General features: G+C 41.2%; 1 protein-coding gene across 1 annotated transcript in view; it reads right to left on the bottom strand.

Moving 5' to 3' along the window:
- The window catches only part of SORCS3 (sortilin related VPS10 domain containing receptor 3), a 323,974-nt gene that overhangs the window by 94,563 nt on the left and 210,166 nt on the right, over window positions 1-19,245 (bottom strand). Inside the window, exon 5 of the mRNA XM_075154994.1 lies at window positions 18,484-18,557. Within this exon, the coding sequence (XP_075011095.1) occupies window positions 18,484-18,557 (74 nt within the window). The remainder of the gene's footprint in view (window positions 1-18,483; window positions 18,558-19,245) is intronic.

Here is a 19,245-nt window from a genome sequence, read left to right as displayed (position 1 = left end):
TAACCAAAGGGTTAGATTAAAAAGGGACAACGACAAAAATCAGTTTCTAATTTGGTGGAAGCTGAATTTGATATAGTAGATTGTAAATAATAGATTCCCTCCGAGCCAGCCAACGTTCACAGTTCCCTAATATTCTGGAACACTTTTATCACAATCTTTTGCTGCTTTCATCCTTGGGGCATCAACAGCTAAAACATTTAAAAAAAAAAAAAAAGAAGAAGAAAAAAAGAACAAACAAAACACAGATGCTCTGATACATTTTTGTGGATCTCACAAAAAACATAGCAATTGAAGCAATGACAAACATACAAATGTGCCGGAGTTCAGTTAAGATCAGCCAGTGCTGCAAATGCCAAACCAACTCCATTATGACCCACTGTGTAGGTAACTGAAACTGGCACTGCTTGTTAACTAGAGCACCGCATCAATAGCGAGTCCATTCACAACACATTGTGAATTGTGGCCAAAAAAACCCAACGCAACAAAACAAAGCTGCACAGACAAAGCTTTCTTCATCCTACTCCTAGTGAGAAATAGTCTGCTCCTTAATCGCTACCATCAGTTGCAGGGTGATCCTACAAGGAAGAAAGCGCTGTTATCAGTAAGGATGCCCTGTGACCAGGTAATTATCAGGGTCAAATCTTCCAAATATCTGGACACAGTTAACAGTGACGTAGGACAAACAGAAATTCCTCAAACTGTCAGTGAAAAACATTATGGTGTGCAGCAACATTATTTCCTGATATATAGAAAGGGCACACATCTTTCTAGTCCACAGCAGAAGTTTTCTGCCTTTTTCCCATAAGTAGCCCTAAATGCTGTAATTTCAGCTGTTCAGCAATCATGACCCTCGCCTATCACATGCCAATAGGGACAGAGGTATGTGCTTACCAACATACCTATCCATCACAACTTTACCAAAGGGAGCGGTAATTTCAGCACTTTTAGGTACAGATCGGGAACACATTAGGGACCTGCCCCACAGCCCTTCCCAACAGGCTTCCTACTTAAATCCAGCCTTCACTCTGGAGACTGCACTCGCCAGGCTTCCTTCTGGAAGCCAGACACCAGCCTTTCACCCAGAGCCGTTTACTGTGTCCTGACACGAGAATGCCAGGCTGCCTCACCTGCTCCCCACGACATCTCCTGGGTCCCTCCCCTCCAGATGGAGGGGGCACTGTGCCCCCCCGCAGCAATGGGGCAAACCTACTCCTGGCCCAGGTAATAAGAAACATCGGTATAAGGCCTGCCACAACAATATCCATTTTAAGAGAGACTGTAATTCGAAAAACCTAAGCATTTCCAAACAAAATCCAAAATACTCACTGCCATTGTGTGTTTGCATACACAAGCTCTGTGGATCAACTCTACTTATAATGCCTATTACGTGAGCACCAGGGACGACAGGAGTCTCCTGAAACATGTCATTCTGCTTGAATTTCCTTCCCAGTGTCATCTGCTTGCTTCCTTAATTAGTTTTGATAAGCCTGATGGTTCTTTTCAGAACAACTACTACAATGAAAAAAGGACCAGCATACAGCACTGCCTAGTACTCCTCTGCTCGCCGAATACCATACTTCAAGTGGAAAAGCTCACAACGCAATCTCCTGCAACCCAAAAGAAAGACAAGCTCCTGTTATCTGCAGGCAGATAACAAGCCTGTAAAGTAATGCATCGGTCATCCTTCCTTCTCCCAAACCAAGTCGCTCTGTTATATCAAAGACTCTGATTGCAAAACAAATCCCCAATCAATGCTGTTTCTTCATGCCTCACCTCACGTCTGTTCCCACTGGCAAAGAACACAGCTTTGCTTTGCAGTGCTCTGACTCCTGAATATGGGTATTTTCAGTAAGTGGTCTCTCATCATTTGTTTTGAGAAGCTTTACATGAAGAATGCAAAAAAGTTAGGCAGTGGAAAGAGCAAGATGTGAATGCAGGTCCTGGAGCACAGCTGCAACAATGCACACATGACTGTAAAGCTATTCCTTTACCCTATGCAGTAATTTCTCTGGTCTTGAGAACTCACTACAACAACCTCTCAGGTCTGGCAATACAAGAGCAGCAACAAAACAAGAAGAGACACCTTCACAGCCTTATATTTTCTCATACATTATCTCTCTGAAGAACATTTGGAGGATGTACTGCTCAAAACTATTTGAGCAACTAAAGTATGATGAGGAGAGATGTCAGCATCCCCGACTTACCATTTCCTTTGTGTGTTTTCTAAAGCCAAGTGGAGTCCACAGAGTGGGGTGGCTGGGAAGGGATTTCATGGCGCTCTGGCTGACAAATGGCTCTATTTCAGAGACTTACAAAGGCAAGAGTATTTAAAAACACTCAGAAGCCTAAGCTCAGCTTGAAAACAGTTTTCCTGCCACATGGTCACACCTCAGGCTCCATGCACAGCTCAGCTCTGTGTTTTGTATGTGCACAAACTCCAGACAGCAAAAACTAAACCAAGGTCCACAAAATGCACCCGTGCGTGCTGCTGCCTTGGATGGCCGTGGGGAGGAAAAAGGGCACTCTCGCTGTGGGAAACCATGCTAAATCAACATCCTCCACCATCTGTATTCATTTATCACCACTCGGATGAGAAAATGCTGAGAGGATGCAGGCAGAAGTGACAGGAAAGGTCATTTTTTTTTCCTGCTGACATGTTCCCCAATTGCTGCAAAAGCAGTAGAGCCTGCAGCAGTATTGCAGCTGGTGCAGGATCATTGGCCAATTAAGAATTCAAACTACCTCTGAATCCCATTAGGAAGGAAGCAATGGTTACTTTTTCTCTATCTTCTGCTGCTGCTTTTCTTTTTTGTTCTCATAGTAGCTCTTGGTTTTCACAAGATCTGAAAAGAAGGAAGGAAAGAAGAGGATTGTGTGTCCTTGAAAGCTGAAGAATGGATAGGACCCTGGCAAGATCCTTATCTCTATCTTGAGGGAAGAGCGTTGTGCCTGGATGCACATTTATTAGGCCACTCTGCTGATATTTCATCTCTGACCAGGAGGGAGAGCAAGCAGGAAGGGCAAGGAAAACACAGTATTCTGTATTGTAAGTAGCTATTCCTGAAATGTCTCGATATAAGACAGTATATAGTTCAAAATGAAACATGCTAGCATATGCAAAGAAAGGAAAAAAGCCATACACAGACTCTCCAGGTTACCTGCCTGCTGCACACCTCAGCTTATTGTTCCTACCAACTCTACTGCTTTTCCATGGAATAAACGATTTTTGCATTTTTTTCTACCCATTTTCCAGACATCAGGCATTTAAAAATGAAAGACAGCATTGAGATTTAGCTACTCTACCATCTTAGATCAAGAATGCTGAGCAATTCAGACGGCCTGCTGTTGATTCTTGCTCCCTAAACCATCAATAGAGAATAGGAGATACTCTATTCCTCCATCTCCTAGACTCATCAGCTTGTGGGTGGGAGTGGGTATCACTGGACATCAGCAACATGTGTGTCAAGGATTTACAACAAGGTAAAAAATCAGGTCAAACTTGGTCTGGAATCTGCTGGGTTGAACTTTTTGCCAGGGTTTCTGACCAGTCGAGATGGCATTCAGCAGCTCTGGCTTTGCAAAACAAAATCAAGACTTTTGCAAGGGATTGAGGCTTTCCCAAGGTGCCAGCTTTGAAACTCATTTTTGCAGGTTAGGATGTCAAACTGAAGGCAATCGTCACTGCTCATGTAAAGAAACGGAGGAAACAGATGGAGACTACTTAGCAGGATGTTGTGCAGTAGAAAAGGGCTAGAAATGGGAAAGAACGAGGCACATATATTGTGCAATAATATGTAAAGGGGGAAAAACACATCCTCTTGCTGCAGGCAACTGCAGTCAAATTAGTAGATGTTGCCAACTAGTCTGCTGCAATTTTGATTGTATCCTGCCCCAGAAGTGAATAAACACTTCTGTGTGGTACCCGGCAAGCAGCGTATGGGAATAACTCATCCAAGCAACAAAAAGGCCATGTCTATATGGGCGGACGGGACCAGAAATTAATCCCTACTATTCCTGCTCAACTGATCTGGATCTTTTCACATAGCGCCGTTGCTAAATTATACATACCTTTCCAACCTTGGCCAACAGCCAAAAGGCTACCTTCTCCATCTGATATGGCATCTCATTTGCCTACGTAACAATAACTGCAGTTACCTTCAGATGGTCAAGGGAATTCTGTGTTTTCATTTGTTATTTATTGCAGTCAAGTCTAAAACTAGATCCATCAGCAATTAACTCTGCACACGTAACAGCCAACGTGCACACAAGCTGCATCTACCCCAGGCCATAAACTACCCTAGTTAAGAACAGATACAAATGTTGAACTGTCAGGGGAAAGAATGTATTTATTAAACACATAAATACAGTACCGTTCTCTGTGGCTGAAAAGGGGGAGGCGCTGCTGGACAGAGTAGGATATGACAAGGTCTCTGAAGAGTTATAGACAAAACCTCCTTGCACAGCATATTTCAAATGAAGCTTGGAGAAAAAGCTGGGCAGGAAGATACTGTAAGAAAATGTCTTAGCCAGGTCCCTGGAGCTTTCTATGTCTTTTTCCAGTGTTAATTTCCGTGATGCTACAAATCCGGACATCGGCAGAAGTAATTGTTGTGAGATTTAGCTTGCAAGATAAGGCAAAAAAATTGCCAAGTGTTTATTCTCAGCTAATTTCTTTTCAGCAGACCCAATCCTTTTTAAAAAGGTCCCAATGAACAAGAAGGTGTTCTGCTTGGTATCTCAATGGAAACAAAACTTAAGGTGTTCACAGCCTCTGCATGTGTTTCCATGTGTGCATACATGCATCTGCCTACCTGCATCTCATCCCCACTACCTGCTGAACGTCTGAATGAATTACCTGTAAACTGAGTGGATTACAGGTCCCAGAACTACAAAGTTGCTACACACAGTTGTTTCATGGATACAGCAGGCCAGGAAGAATAAAGAGGTCCAAATCAATCCTTTCCTTGAAGGAAAAGCTGACATTTAGATTCAACCATGTCACCGGTCACTAGAGAATCCACACAAGATAGCAGGCTCTGCTGCACACAGAAACATTTTTTCCTCTTCCCACTGCCTAAAAGAAGGTGACTCTTTATATCACAGAAATTAACAGCAGTGGGAAAGAAATGCCACTGAACCTGAGAATGCCTTTAAAGGGTATTTATCAACAGAACAAAGCTGCTGCTGATTCATGCTTTTTTCTTTTCCCTGTATGCTAATACCAAAAACTAAGGAAGTACAAATAATTCTGTGTCTAGTTCTCATTCAGTTAATAGGTCTTAGTCCTTTAAAGTCCTCTGGTATTTCTTCCCCAATCTATACTATAAACCCCAATAAACACAACCAAATTTTTGTAAAATATACTCAAAAAATTGTGTGGGTAGAAGGGTGAAGATCCTTACTTACAGCCTTGTTGAGGTTTGAAAGGGCCAGCAGCACAGGCAGGGCATGTGCTGAAGGTGGCATCTTAATTTCCCAGCCTGAAATAACTTCTCATGGGGACTGAGATTCAGGCAGGGAGCAGATCTGTCAGCTACGTCAAGCCAGCACTCATAGCGGGTGTGCTCCCAGGTGCAGTCACAGTCCTGCTGCTTACTTATGAACTAAATAAGCTACTCCCATGCAGCTTGCTGCTCCTGACTCATCAGGGTACAGCCGATCCAGGATATATAAAAGCAGCCCTGGGGGCTTATCCTAATTGAATAAGAAGCCTTTTTTTGCAAGTCCTAGCAGCACCAGCTTCAGGATATGGTAGTAGTAATGAAGCACGAGCTCATCAAGTTAAGATGTTACTGTCTTGCAGACATCTCAAAGCTTCAGTGCACGATATACCATCAGCGCTCTGTCCCACGTGCATCCAGCCCAGACAGCAATGCTTTGAGGAAGGCATTTCTAGAGAGGAGAGAGCGGATTTACCTGGGATTAGAGGTCTGCAAACTTAATGGTGGACAAGTTTGAAACAGAAGGGTTTGATTCCGTCTTGCCTTCCAAAGAAAGGGACATTTTTTGCAGGACAATTTTTTGTTTTATTTTATTTTAATATTCTAATTTTCTATTCCTTTGAGGAAACAAGAATAAAAAAGTATTTTTGGAAACACTAACTAATGACATATTTTTAGCTTTGTCTCCCTTCTCATCCTTTTCTTCTCCCACCATCCCTCTTTTTTTGGAATAGGAGAGGAAAAAACAGAAAAATAGGAGAAGTGGAAACCCAAAATGCAGAAATTATTGTGTACAAAATTAATCTTGGTGATCAAAATCTAAGCCAAATTATTGGGAGGGTTGGGATGAGAATCCATTCCAGAGGAATAGTTCATTCTACTTAACCAAAAATCTTTGTTTCCCAATGGAAAAATTAGGAGTAGAACAGTTTGCGGGGGGTGGGGGGTGGGTGGGTGGCTGGGGGTGGTGTGGTGTGTGTGTTTTTCAGCTTTTTGGAAAAAATAAATAAATAGGGGAAATGACATTTTCCAGCCAGCTGTGCTTTGCGCAGATCTGTGAACCTCAAGCACAGAGTTTTTGTTTCTCTTCCAAGACTGGTCACTGAAATATTGAGTGACTTTCATCTCTTTCCCTGCATTTGGTTTAAAATTAGTTTAGTGCCTATTATATTATGAAGCCCAGTTAATTAATGTTTGCCCAATGCTTGGCTACCCTCCTTTGAAAGTCATGTCGATGGGGAATTGCTATAGATTATTGCTCTGGTTTTTCAGGAAACATGAATCAGCCCTGTTTCTGACCACTTTAGAAAAGCAAAGTACATGCTCAAAGACACCATCAGCTCAGCCCATCAGTCCTGCAGCCAAGGACTTCACTGGAGTTACTGTTTCCCTCCCTGGAAGGGAATGTTTAGGAGACTCATAACATTCTTTTGAGTTTGGCTTCCAGAAAAGTATCTTAAACATGACCTGTTCAAATAATGTTTTACACCAAAATAAGGATTCTCAGTTCACTGTGTGTTTAATTGCCTCATTTGTATGAACATTTTCTGACTGAAATTATGACATGCCTGAAACGCTAAGGCTCAGTGATTCAGCTATTAACAGAGTCCTAGGCAGAATATAGTGCTTCTGAAAAGCTTCAGAGTGAGAGCATCATTTAATAAATGAATGCAGCAGTAGATGAATAAAAATAAAACTTAAATTGTCCAAAGAGGGGATGCCAGTATGAAACTTGGCACAGGCAAAATGTAGAGGATATGCTGAGAAGCCCCATACACCTATGGGCATTGTGCATTGCATTAGTTAAGGAAGGATGAGTCTCCACAGTCCCTGTTGCAGAATATTGTGAAGAATCACCCTGGGATAACATCTAACATTCTGGAAATAAATTTGTGGTTCAGTTTATGCATTTTAGAGAAAGGCAATGTGAAAAACTAGATTTCTGTCACAAACCTTTTGTGACAGTTGTTTCTCTTCATTTCAGATGCTAACCTGAAGAGAACAAATGGCTTATTTCATTCTTTGACTTTTAACAATCAGCCAGGAAAGGAAGAGAGAGGAAAGAAGAAGAAGGGGAAGGAGGAGAAAGACAGAGGAGAATAAACTACTCTGTTCTGGACCAGCAAGTGTAAATGCATCAACGTGTCTCCTTGCCCAAAAAAAAATCACACTCAATTAGCCACTGAGAGCGAGATGCTCATTTGTCTCAACATCCACAAGAGGAAAAGATGAAGAAGCAGGAAACAAAAAGGATTCTGGCAGCAGACAGATATGCAAAGACAGGCTCTGTCTGTAGAAACAGCAAGTCTGCATGGTTATGATGGGTAAAAGCAATGGTGACAGGAGGTCTGCAGATCACCATGTGTCTCGTGACAAGACAGGTTTGCATTCAAAACAGAAGCATCCACACAGACAGAATGGAGAGGAGATGAATCAAATGGCCACAGCCACTTGCAGGTCTCTCCATCTGTGGAAGAGTGACACTGTAGCAGGAGAGACAAGAGAAACCATGGAGCTTTTGTGCGTTCCTTTGCTTCAAGTTAGATGGATGCACCAACAATAAGACGACAAGGCTGCCCAGGGGGACTGAGCACTAGACGCACTCCCAGCTCTTCACAACGGCAGAGTCCCAAAGCATCCCCATCCCCAAAGTATTGCCCTTTTCAAGTAAGAAAGCTCAGGGCAGAATGCTGCAATGGCAGTTTGTGCTACCCACATGTCAAGAAGTAAAGATGTACGGTCAAGCTGTAGGTAAATCAAGAGCTTCTCTTTGTTGGGTTCTTAATCTGTTGTTATAGATGAGCAATAAAAGGAAAGAAATGTACAAGGCCAAATGAAAAGTAATACTCTGCTGTTTTCTATCCTCGAGGCAAATTCCAAAGTGTCAACGCACTGTTCAAATCTAATGATTTGTAGAAAGAAAAAAAAAGAATTCTAGAGAAACTACAGCAGATCCAGAAATGGCTTTAGGGAGTCACTATTACAGATTGCCCCTAAAATCAATATTATAATGGAACATGTCTCCTTCCCTCAAAGATTTTCAATCAAAACCTGAAAACCAAAAATATTGTGAGCAAAACCTAAGAGTCTTTCTGCACCCTTTGTCCAAAAATCTGGAATGGTTTTTGGTTTGTTTTTCTTTATTTTCCCATTTCTCCTATGGGAGAAAACCCAGATCTACAGCAATCAGCTCTGAAGTCTACAGGTATTATTTATTATTTCCTCAGTTCTTGCTGGCAGTCACAGGTCAGTATGTTTCTCTCTCTTAAACTCAGCCACAGAACTAAACATGAAAATGTGTCTACATCCCATTTTCATTGCCTTCTGCCCAATGGAGGACAATTATCTGTGAGATAATTACAGAGCTATGATAACCACTGCTATCTCCTATTCCAATTAGCTCACTACAAATATGCAAGTAAAACAGCCTCACTCACTGGCTTCTCATCCTTGTTCTGTATATGATCAGCAAGAGACAAGTTACTGAATCAACATTATTTAAAAGAACCTGTAGTGCAGCTAATAAGATACTCCTTCCCGCTCTTACGTTCTGATGTAGCTTCGTGCTCACTATGCTTAACAATAGTAGAATTAAACTCATCTCATTCTACAGAGGAGGCTCAGGGGAATGTCAGGGAACGAAAGGATGGGAGTTTCAATTTCTTCTCTTGCCGAGAATGAATTCTGCCTCATATAACTGCTGATGAATTGTCGTTCTAAGAGAGTTTGTTAATTTCCAACAGGCAGAAGGCATAAAGAGGGACCTCCTTATCTTTAATGGATGTTATTGAGCAACACAAATGGCTCACGTTTAAATGAATGCAGAAACATCTTGTCTGTTTTGCCATGATAAGACTGTTCTTTCTGCACAGCATGGGTTCAGCTCCTTCTGTTAAATAAAACAACTGTTTTTGTTCAACTTAATGGCAGGCAAACTTCCAAACGTTCAGAGGCTGAAGTCAGTTCAGGGAAATGAAATGGAATTTATCTGGGTCTTTCCTGATTCTTCTTGAGAAAATCTACCTGAAGAGCTTTGAGGTATGACTGAAAATCTAGTTTCAAGCAAAAATGGTCCCTGATAGTATTGATGTACTTACTGAGGATAAATTCTCCATTAGATTGCAACTTTCTCCAATGCAAGAATGTTTCCAGCCCCAGTTGCTGTAAAGAAACAAGAACTGTAAGAACCCACACAAAGGCGCATCTCTGGAAATCCAAGTGGGCCATCTGGGATGATGTCTGGGGCAGCAGGGAGGCTGGGTCCAGGAAAGCTGCTCATCTCCCTGATGTCAGCAGGTGTTTTGCCATTGAATGAAATGGCTGGAAAATTATGTCCACAATCAGAGTATGTGAAAAGGTCATTCCTCAACTTGTCAGAACAGTGGTGACTTTTAAAACAACTCCCTAAGATTTCTCTGCAAGTCATCTAAAAGCAAGAGGGGTTCTCTCCCACAATGAAAATTCTCCCATTTGCCCAGAAACAGAGATTAGTGTGGTATAGAACAAAGCCCAAAACCTAAGCCAAATCCCCCACAAAAAAAGTGGGAGAATATTCCTTGCTAGCCAGAGAGTACAAAATACGATACTACCATCAGCCCGGCAGCCTAGCTTTTGATTAGCTTTGCCAAGCTATGACAGTATGGGAGATCCCCATATGCCTCAGGGAGATGCATTATTCAATATATTAATTAGAGCGCTGGCTTTCATCACTGCTTCCTACAAAGTATCACAAAGAATTACTCTGGGACCATTACTGACAGGCTGAAATTAATTTGTGTTTGAGTTCACGTGCATCAGGGAGAGACAGAATGAAGTCAGCCCAGACAGGCTGCATGAGTCTGCAGTACAGCATTTAAGCTTCCAACACTGGCCTGTGAAACACAGCGGTGAATTTTGGACATCTTATCCCTGTTGCATGAGAAGGAAACAGATCCTTCCACCATGCACTGTCCAGACAGACATGGCATTGGGATCAATCTTAATTGGAAGAAATATTCAACAAATTCCTCCTTAGATCTTTCTTACTAGCGGTTTATTTGGTTTTATCCAGTCTCTCACTTAGTCACAAGAGAGTGGAGGGGATTACAGAGAGATCCAAGATTAGCAATAAGAGAAGAGACTGGCCCCTGGGACATAAAGAAACCTGATAGATGAGAGACCAAAGCAAAAGGCTTTTTTTGACGGCTGAAAGCCCTAACTGCAGTACAATATGTGACATTTAGTGGTAAGCATTAAATTTAAAACCAATGAACAGAAATATTTCAACCCTTTCTTTTTCAGTGTTAAAAAAAAAAAATCACTGCCAGCCGCAGTACATTAAAGTCATAAATACGGCTAACATCACAAATTGTACTAAAATCACAACAAATCACAAATTCTAAAAGCCAGATAATATTTATGCAAGGACATCTACAGTTACATTAGTGGAGAAGAGGTAATCTCTCCTTCTGCAAGATATGCTGTGTTTCTCAAGCAAAAGGAGGTTAGAAAGAAAAGGTCCTCAAAGGCAACTTATTCCAAAATTGCCCTCCCAGAAGGTATTATACCACCCTTTGAAAGAACTCATTCTGGCTGTGATAGCAGCCAGAATTTCAGAGGTGGTATATGAATTGTAAGTTTGCTATTATATGGCTCTTCTCTCGTGGTTCATTTCTTATGTGGTTCATGGGTTTTAAAGGAGAATTTAAAGTATTTTAAATTATTTCTCTTCATGATCACACACAAACCTTGTAGCCAGTATGCTTTTCCTTTTCCTTGCTAAAACAGCTTTGAGCCCAGGAAGCCTGATGGAGCTCATGCCCAGGGAGCATGGCACCCACAGGACTTTTACAAAGTCAAACACTTATTTTCCTAGGAAAGCAGGCAATACGGAGAGGAGCACCACACAACAGCAATGTCAGGCAATGAACATCCTTTAGGAGTTCTTCCAACGCATCAGCTACTATCTAGAGCTTAAATTCATAGTACAAGAGACTAGTTGTATCAAATTTTCTTTGTAAGATGAAGCTATTAGTCGGCATAAAGTGTAAATATAACCCAGAAACCCAAATGTCTTTGCTTTTAGTCCCAGATAAACTAGAAAATATTCCATAATACTTCTCCAGTAGTGTACCAGGGTTTTTTGCCACCTTTTACAAAGATGCTTTCCGAGATCCAACTATTTGTGTCAATCTCTTATAAATTAGTTTTTAAAAAACGTGGACTGTTCTCAAAAACAGGAACGGTAATCTGAAAATTATACTAACTGTAGGCACAAATAGAACAGGTGGAGTCTATGCAGCCTCTATAAAACTGTCCTGCAGGGTTTCCCAGAGACAGAAAGTGAAGGATTTTCCTTTTCTTAGGGTCATTTAGGATTTTATACTCTTAGATATCCATGAAATCTATCACAACATCCCTGGAAGAAAACTTAGCAACCTATAGTTGAAAACCAGGATAGGATTAAGTTTAAGGAAAAATACGCTCAAGGACAAAAGCAAAAAGTAAAACTTACAAAGATTTCTCAAACTTTGTTGATCACTCTTGTAAGCTACTGATCACAGTTATGAAGAAGTACATTATAAGCATACCAAACATCTAACTTAGACATAAGGGACCAGTATCTGCTCTGCATCACAAAAGATCAAGATGGGAATAGGAATCAGGATCCCTCTATGTTGGCTTTATCCAGACACTTTGTTTCAGACTGCACTCTTTCCCTACTTTAATTTCAAAAGCTCATATATTGCAAAATGAGATTTTATTCAAACTTAAAAATCACTTTAAAAAACATCAAAAAATTTCAATGATTTCAGGATGTTCCTTAGTTTAATTTTTTGAGAGAAACATTTTGATAATGTTAACATGAATTCTAAAATCTCTTTACTGAGTTGAAACTTTTTCAACAAAAATAAACACTATTTCAGCTAACAAATATTATCCAACTCTATATCCACGTTCCATTTCTACCTCTGCCACTGAGTTACTGTGTAATCACAAGCTAGTCAGCTACGACCTAATGTTAGGAAACGTTAAATATCTATAGTGCCAACTGCACTAATTGTAGGCACACAAAATGAAAAGAAAATCCCTAACCTCACAGTTCTCCCACTTGCCCATCTTTTAAGTAAAAAGGAAAATAAAATTGGTCTTATTATCACCATGGTGTTGTGATCTTTAATTAACTAATGTGACCTTGCAAGGAAATCTTTCAGTATATGCCAAGACCTTTTAAGAAGGTCTTATGTCTCCTGGACTCTTATTACAGAGCTTGAGGCTAGAGTTTGAAAATTTTGTCCTCAGCCTAGTACAGTTCATGGTCGTGGCAGCTTGAGTAACACATTCCATATTTATATTAGCATTACCCTCTGGGAGAAAAACCTTTCCCAGGTGTTCTCACCCACAGGGCATGGGAAGCAAGTCCCTTAACACAGGCAAATGAGCCATTAGCCCACAGGAGCCTCCAGTAATAGGTCCCTGTTCAGTTCTTCATGTGCAGTCTATGTGAATAGCCACTGCGTGTATGCCTCGATGATGCTATACTTGGTATTATCCATGGCTGCCAAACTGGAATTACTCCTTTTATCCACAGCTCCATGTATGGTATGGTTTTAATTCTGAAAAACTCTAATGCAGGATTACTTAATAGTCAATTTGACATTTACAAGACTATGTTTTCTTAACACTAAACTTGGCTGTAAAAAATCAGGCGATGTTTCCCCAGCACTGCGCAAAGATACCATCTGGTAGTTAATGATTAGTGGGATTTACAGGAGAGACAGGCACATATTTGACTAACCATTTCATTGCTGGCAAACTAGTCAAGTAAAGGTAACCTTAGCTGTATCCAAAGGTCACTTCTGGAACTGCTGCTGAAACAGTCTGTGAGGACTCAAATTGGCACTGGGATTAGGAAATATCAGTGCTGTCACAAAGATGAGGAAATAAAAACAGGCACAAACTTCTGCCCAGCTGCAGATCCAAACCCAGATCATAATCTTTTGAAACATTGAGGTAAATCTCTTATCTTCTGCTACGTTACTCTCAGATATCCAAACCAGCCTCCACTATAGTCTTCATTAAATTCAAGATGCAAATAAATAGAAATACACTAGCTAAATTTTATCACTGTTGCTATACAAAATCATGACAAAAAGGACTGAAAACCTTACCCTCAAGAGACAAAATTTCCTGGCTCATGCCTCAAACAACTATGTCAGAAAAGCTGTAAATCCAAAGCATAGCCTAAGTGGATGCACAGCCTCTTCCCTTCTCCCAGTGAAAGCATAGCCTGTTCCCTTCTCCCGATTTTTCATCCTTGGAGTTCAAAACGATTGTGGCTGGCATTCATGGATACCAAAACAACCAGAAATCTGGTTGGTTATCACAGAAAAAGAAAAAATAAAATTCTGGGGAGTCTCAGAAAGGGAATCAGCAGTCTATTTGAGAACTGCTTGTTACACCACATTTTTCCTCTTTGCGGATACAAACATTGCTCCTTGAAGCCAGGCTAGCCTACGTCCTATTTTCCTCAACCTGCTGTCTCTCCCCTCCTGCCTCGTTGCTGTTTTCTGCCCAGCTTTCGTCACTAGTGTGTATTTCAGTATCTTTTACTGACTAGGCTCACCCTGGGCACTGACTTCAGTGCTCCAAATATCCCCGTAGCCTTCAGAAATGATGTGCAGATTTCTCCCTTTCTTCCACACAAATGGGTTTTCCCCACTGTTCCCGCTTCCAGGCTTTGACAGAATCACCCGAAGTCCCAGAGAGCATGTTTAAAAAAAATAAATGAGAGAAAGGTAAATGTCTAGATGTACAAGACAAAAAAAAATGGAAACTGGTCTCACATCCACCGCTTCATATTCCCAAGTGATGATGGGAGGCAGGAAACGTGAATGAGTAGCAGCCTGGGGAGACCCTAAGAAACGGGGTGGGTGTCCCAAGGAATATAGCTCTGTCCTCTGCACAGGATGGCAATCCCTGTGTTTGCTCAGCAAACATGGGCAGGGCCTCTGAAGACTGAGGGACAGGGGATGATATTCACAGCCATTTAGCTGATGAGCCAGAAAATATAGGTCACCTTGTGGAACTCCACATTTTAAAGAATTAAGCCATAAGATTATGAAAGGACTTCATATGCCACTAATGCATTTTTTAATTCTCTAGTGCCCTTCAGTGCTCTTAATCCACTGCTGTAGCACCTGATATCACAATATTTGAGTACTTCACCCACTATACCCAACAAGGAAAAGAAATGCTCTCCTATCCCAGTCTTACCTAGGGGGTAACCAGGCAAAGTCACCTTGAGTCACCCAAGATGACATGGAAAAGCTGTGGTCCAGCAAAGTGCTGAACAAGACTTGGTGAATGTTCCATTAACCAATCTGTCCTGCCCACCTGCTTAGTCCTGTTGTCCCATCACAGGAAAAGGCAGAGGTGGTAAAGCAGCTTAAGGACAATTCAAGTCCTTTGAGTTCTTATCTGAACAGAGACTGTATTTAGTCAGCACAGAACACACCATGTGTATTACAGAAGAGGAAACTTTCCCAACTTTCCCGTATTTCTACAGTACAAAATATGGACCGTATTTTTTATATCCCTCCACATGACAGCACAGGTGTCTAAGTTACAGTGAGAGAAAATGAACAGGGCCCAGAGGGAGCTGCAGAAATGTGTTTTAAAAGAAAAGAACATTGAGTTTGTCTTTAACAAACTTTGCACCCATACTGGTTCCAGTTATCTTGAGTAATTTCAGTGTGATGAGTGATCTGGGAATTTCTGTATCACATTAGCGTAAGTGCCTATTTCCAGCCTTACAGGATCCTAAGTTATTAAAATCTCTGAGGCCAAGGCATGTGGGAGCCAAATCTGGATGCCTGTACTCACATCAGTTAACACATTCTGTTCAAGCTCTGCCACTGCCATAAGTGGGTGTAGCTAACAAATGAATCACTACTACAGAAGTAGAGATCTCAAATCCTATGAGTGGCCCAGAGATGAATCTCAGCTCATGCACAAACTTTGAGCTGGCTGCAGGAACTGATGAGAGATGTCCCACAAACTGCGGGACATGTGACAGCCATATGGGATGAGTACACAAAACTACAACCCAGTGATTAGCACCATAATCTGGGACTAAGGAAAGAAGTTGAAGGCAAGAGCCAGGATACAAAGCCACAGATCAGGATTGGAGCTCAGGACTTTGTTTTTGACCAGTGGGGAGCCATCACAGATGCCGCCTGCCAGAGCTACAGCAAAATGCACAGAGTGACTTGTGTGTCCGTGACTAACAGAGGTGTCTTGCTTACTGTGCTGAGTGAAAATTCACATCCCAACCTCACGAGTTCTGATGCAATCGTAATTTTCTCCTAGCCTTAAAGTCTCTATATCTGAGCTCTCTCAGGGAAGGTATAATTATTTGGAAAGGTCTCAGGGAGAAAAACAAGACCTCTCCCTGTCAGGCTGACTGATCCCATGAACCAGGTGAAGATTATAGTCTTCGCAAGCCCACTCACAGCAGCCTGAGAGATAAAAGTCATGCTTTGAAGGCAAAAACATTCGACAAAGGCTGCCCAGATAAAGCCAGCCACATTCAAATCAAATGAAGACTGTCCCATTTGATGAAGGATGCTTGCCTGAGCCCCTACTAATAAACAACACAGACTAGCACAAATGAGCAGGTTACCTCTGATTTTGGCATCTCCATATCATTATTATTTCACCTTTCAGGAAGTTTCGATTAAGAGGTTTGATAATGTAGTATTTGATAGGCTGATGAACTCCACAGAGTAGTGGCTCATCTCTTTCTGAAACTTGGAGCTATACCCACTTTCTTCCTCTTTCATAGCTTAATAAAAAGAAATCACCAAATTCCTGAGGCTAAAGTGTTCTTGCATTTCTTTTTCTGTACACATCATAGAAGCCAGAGCTTGTAAACCATCACAGTTTGCAGCTTTAAAAACAAAGAAAGGAAAAAAGAAAGAAATTGGACAGCTAAGGGGAGTTATTACATTCCAAAATTTCAACATCTCTGACCCCTGGCACTATGAATTGGTTCAAATCTCTCTCTCTCTGGGAAAACCCTAATTCACTCTTTTGGAAAGTTTATTGCCAATGGAATTCTACTGTTTCTGAGTGGAATAAAGATTTTTAAGTCTATGCCATATGAGTTTTAGCTACAGAAGACTTCTACATTCTCTAAGAGAAAGAGACACTTGAAACAGAGGCTTTATATAGCGCAGTGTTAAAAAGCAGCTTTCAAACTATGCAGCCAAAAGGCTGGATGAAAAATGAGGTAGATTGTGGAAAACAATCTACAGGTTTGGGTGTCAAATGGACAGAGACAAACAGGCAGTTTCCGTTAACCATTATTATATGAAAGTAGAAAATAACCACAACAACACAGCCTCTCCTTTAGAAAAACATTCTGCTTTGTTCCCAAGTCAGCTCAGCCCTTGCACTTTATCCTCCAAGAAAGCCTCTCCCCTAAGCTCAGCTGTGCTATTTGAAGGGTAGGGTACAATTATCCCATAAGACCAGCTATTCTACTCCACAGAAGGATACACCTGGAGAGGATCTACACTCGCTTTTGTCATATGCACCTAGTATGAATACTGAAATCAAAGGATTTTGGGTAGTTAGGTCAATCAACCACCTGCCACCACAACCAGGAGAACATTACCACCTTTCCTTCACTATGGAAACGTGAAACGGTGACATGGTTAGACAAGGTTCTAGATCTTTGATACATTTTGCAGGTCTATGTGACTTAGGAGCTTTACAACTTCCTTTCCTAGATGTTCAAAAACCTTCTTACGTTGTCCAAAATCCACAGGCACACTGAGGGAAATCTCCAGACTTGGTGCCAGAAAGTCATGTTTTAAATGCAGGAGTCTAAAGCCGTTTAGAGAGATTTGCAGAAGGACCTTGACAATTTGAAAATCCCATGAGGTGTCTATATCCACTGCAAGGTGTGGAAATACTGCAAATCCAATCCACAGATATTTTGGGCCTGGATTCCAGGTACTTTTAATGACATGTAAGAATTTATATGAGAATTTGACTCTAAGATATATACATCATGCTTTGCAATTGGGAGCCAATTCTTAAGTCATCCAAGTTCTTTTTTATTTTTAACCATTGTAAATAAGAGCCTCTGGTTCCTTAATATTACGATCTTTTTTGGCCTTAAGGACTAGGCACTTCTTCAACTATTCACAGATTCTGTAAATCAGCACTTCTACATGTTCACACACACACCATCATCTGGCATGTAGTACAGTGTTCAGAATCTGATTCAAGCCCCAAATCCTAGATTTAACTGCAGAAGACTACTGCTGGGTTTTCTCTTTCTCTCTAAATTCAATTCTTGGGCCTTCACATGGTGGAGAGAAGTTTGGAAAAGCAACATCTGAAATGGAGGAGCTTGGAGACAGGAAGTAAATTTATGTAATCATCTGTTTTTAAGACACTCTCCCAATTTTGGAGCCTGATGCTTGGGAAATGCAAAGGAAAATAGTCACAAAGCAGATTTTTAGCAAACTGTTTGCAGATCCTGGGCTCTCACCAGTCAGTAGAAAGAAACTGGCTCCTCAGAGAGTGATTCAAAGCAGAGTCTGAATCATCCTTTCTCCAAATGGTTGCATAAGGAGACTGGTCAGAGTGACTGGCTCTGCACAAAGACTGTGTAGGCTAAAGCAGCTCTCAGAAGGGTTAAAAATAGGAGGTCTAATGATCATACCTTTGTCACTGAAGCACTGGGCAGTTTCTCTGTGTTACAGTAAGTAGGTATGTAACAAAGTAGCAGGAGGTTTGCAATTATCAAAAGACTTGTACTCGTATTTACAAGACACCACTGTTATCAGACAAGAAAGAGTACAAACATGGAGACATTCAGCCATAGCACTGCAAAATACATACTATGGATTGAGAATATAACATTGATGGTGACCAAAACCAAGGGCATACTTAGTGTTCAGGTAAAGCAACCAATCCGTTCAAGTTAGATGCCCTTCTCCCCTCCATGACCTGCCCAAAGCAAGCAAAGCCTGAGGGCATAACTCACCAGTAAAACCTGTTTGGTGTGACCCGCTCATGCATGAGCTGCCATTTTCTTCCAAAGTCCATGGAGCTGTACAGCTGAAAGACAGAGAGAGAGAGGAAGTATAAACTTTGAGGAAGAAGAGGAAGGGCTGCCACTAAATAAAGTATTAAAATCAGCTCAGATTAAAGAACAGGAATGGATTGTCCTGCACAGTTTTCAATCAGCCTCGCTGCCAGGGAAGGCTAATAAGGCAATCTCCTCCCCTCATGTTTAAGCCAGACTGAGCTGTTGAAACTCAAAAGCAGGTTGGCTTTTCTACAACCTTTTCAAATATTTTTGTGCTTCCTGATTTCAGCTGTCAACACATTCACTTTGGCTGCCATATGACAAAGCTGGCAGTCCCCCTGACTTTTTCAGCACAACAGGAAGCAGGTGATTGATGACATGTAAATTCCTAACATTAAATAGAATGAAAGACAAATTGGATTAGTTAACATGACTATGATGTGGTAGGTAGTGACTCTCTACTCAAGGTCATGCTGAGATTCGTTTTTATGGTGTGGATTACATCTCTCTCCTGGGTGGGAAAGAAAAGGAAATTGCTCCTAACTTCCAACTTCTATGTTCAGAACAAGGTCTAAATTTTGAGATCAGTTAGAAATCAATCTGCTCATTAGTTAAATACTAAAGATAATGAAGTGGTTCTTCCTGAAAGCCAAATTTTCAATCTAACAATCATTTTGAGTCTTTCTGGCTAACAAATGTTGCAGCTGTAATGTAAAC

Source organism: Calonectris borealis, chromosome 7 (assembly GCF_964195595.1).
Source record: "Calonectris borealis chromosome 7, bCalBor7.hap1.2, whole genome shotgun sequence".
In the NCBI taxonomy this organism is placed as follows: domain Eukaryota; kingdom Metazoa; phylum Chordata; class Aves; order Procellariiformes; family Procellariidae; genus Calonectris; species Calonectris borealis.
This window is presented reverse-complemented; position numbering and strand designations above follow the sequence as displayed.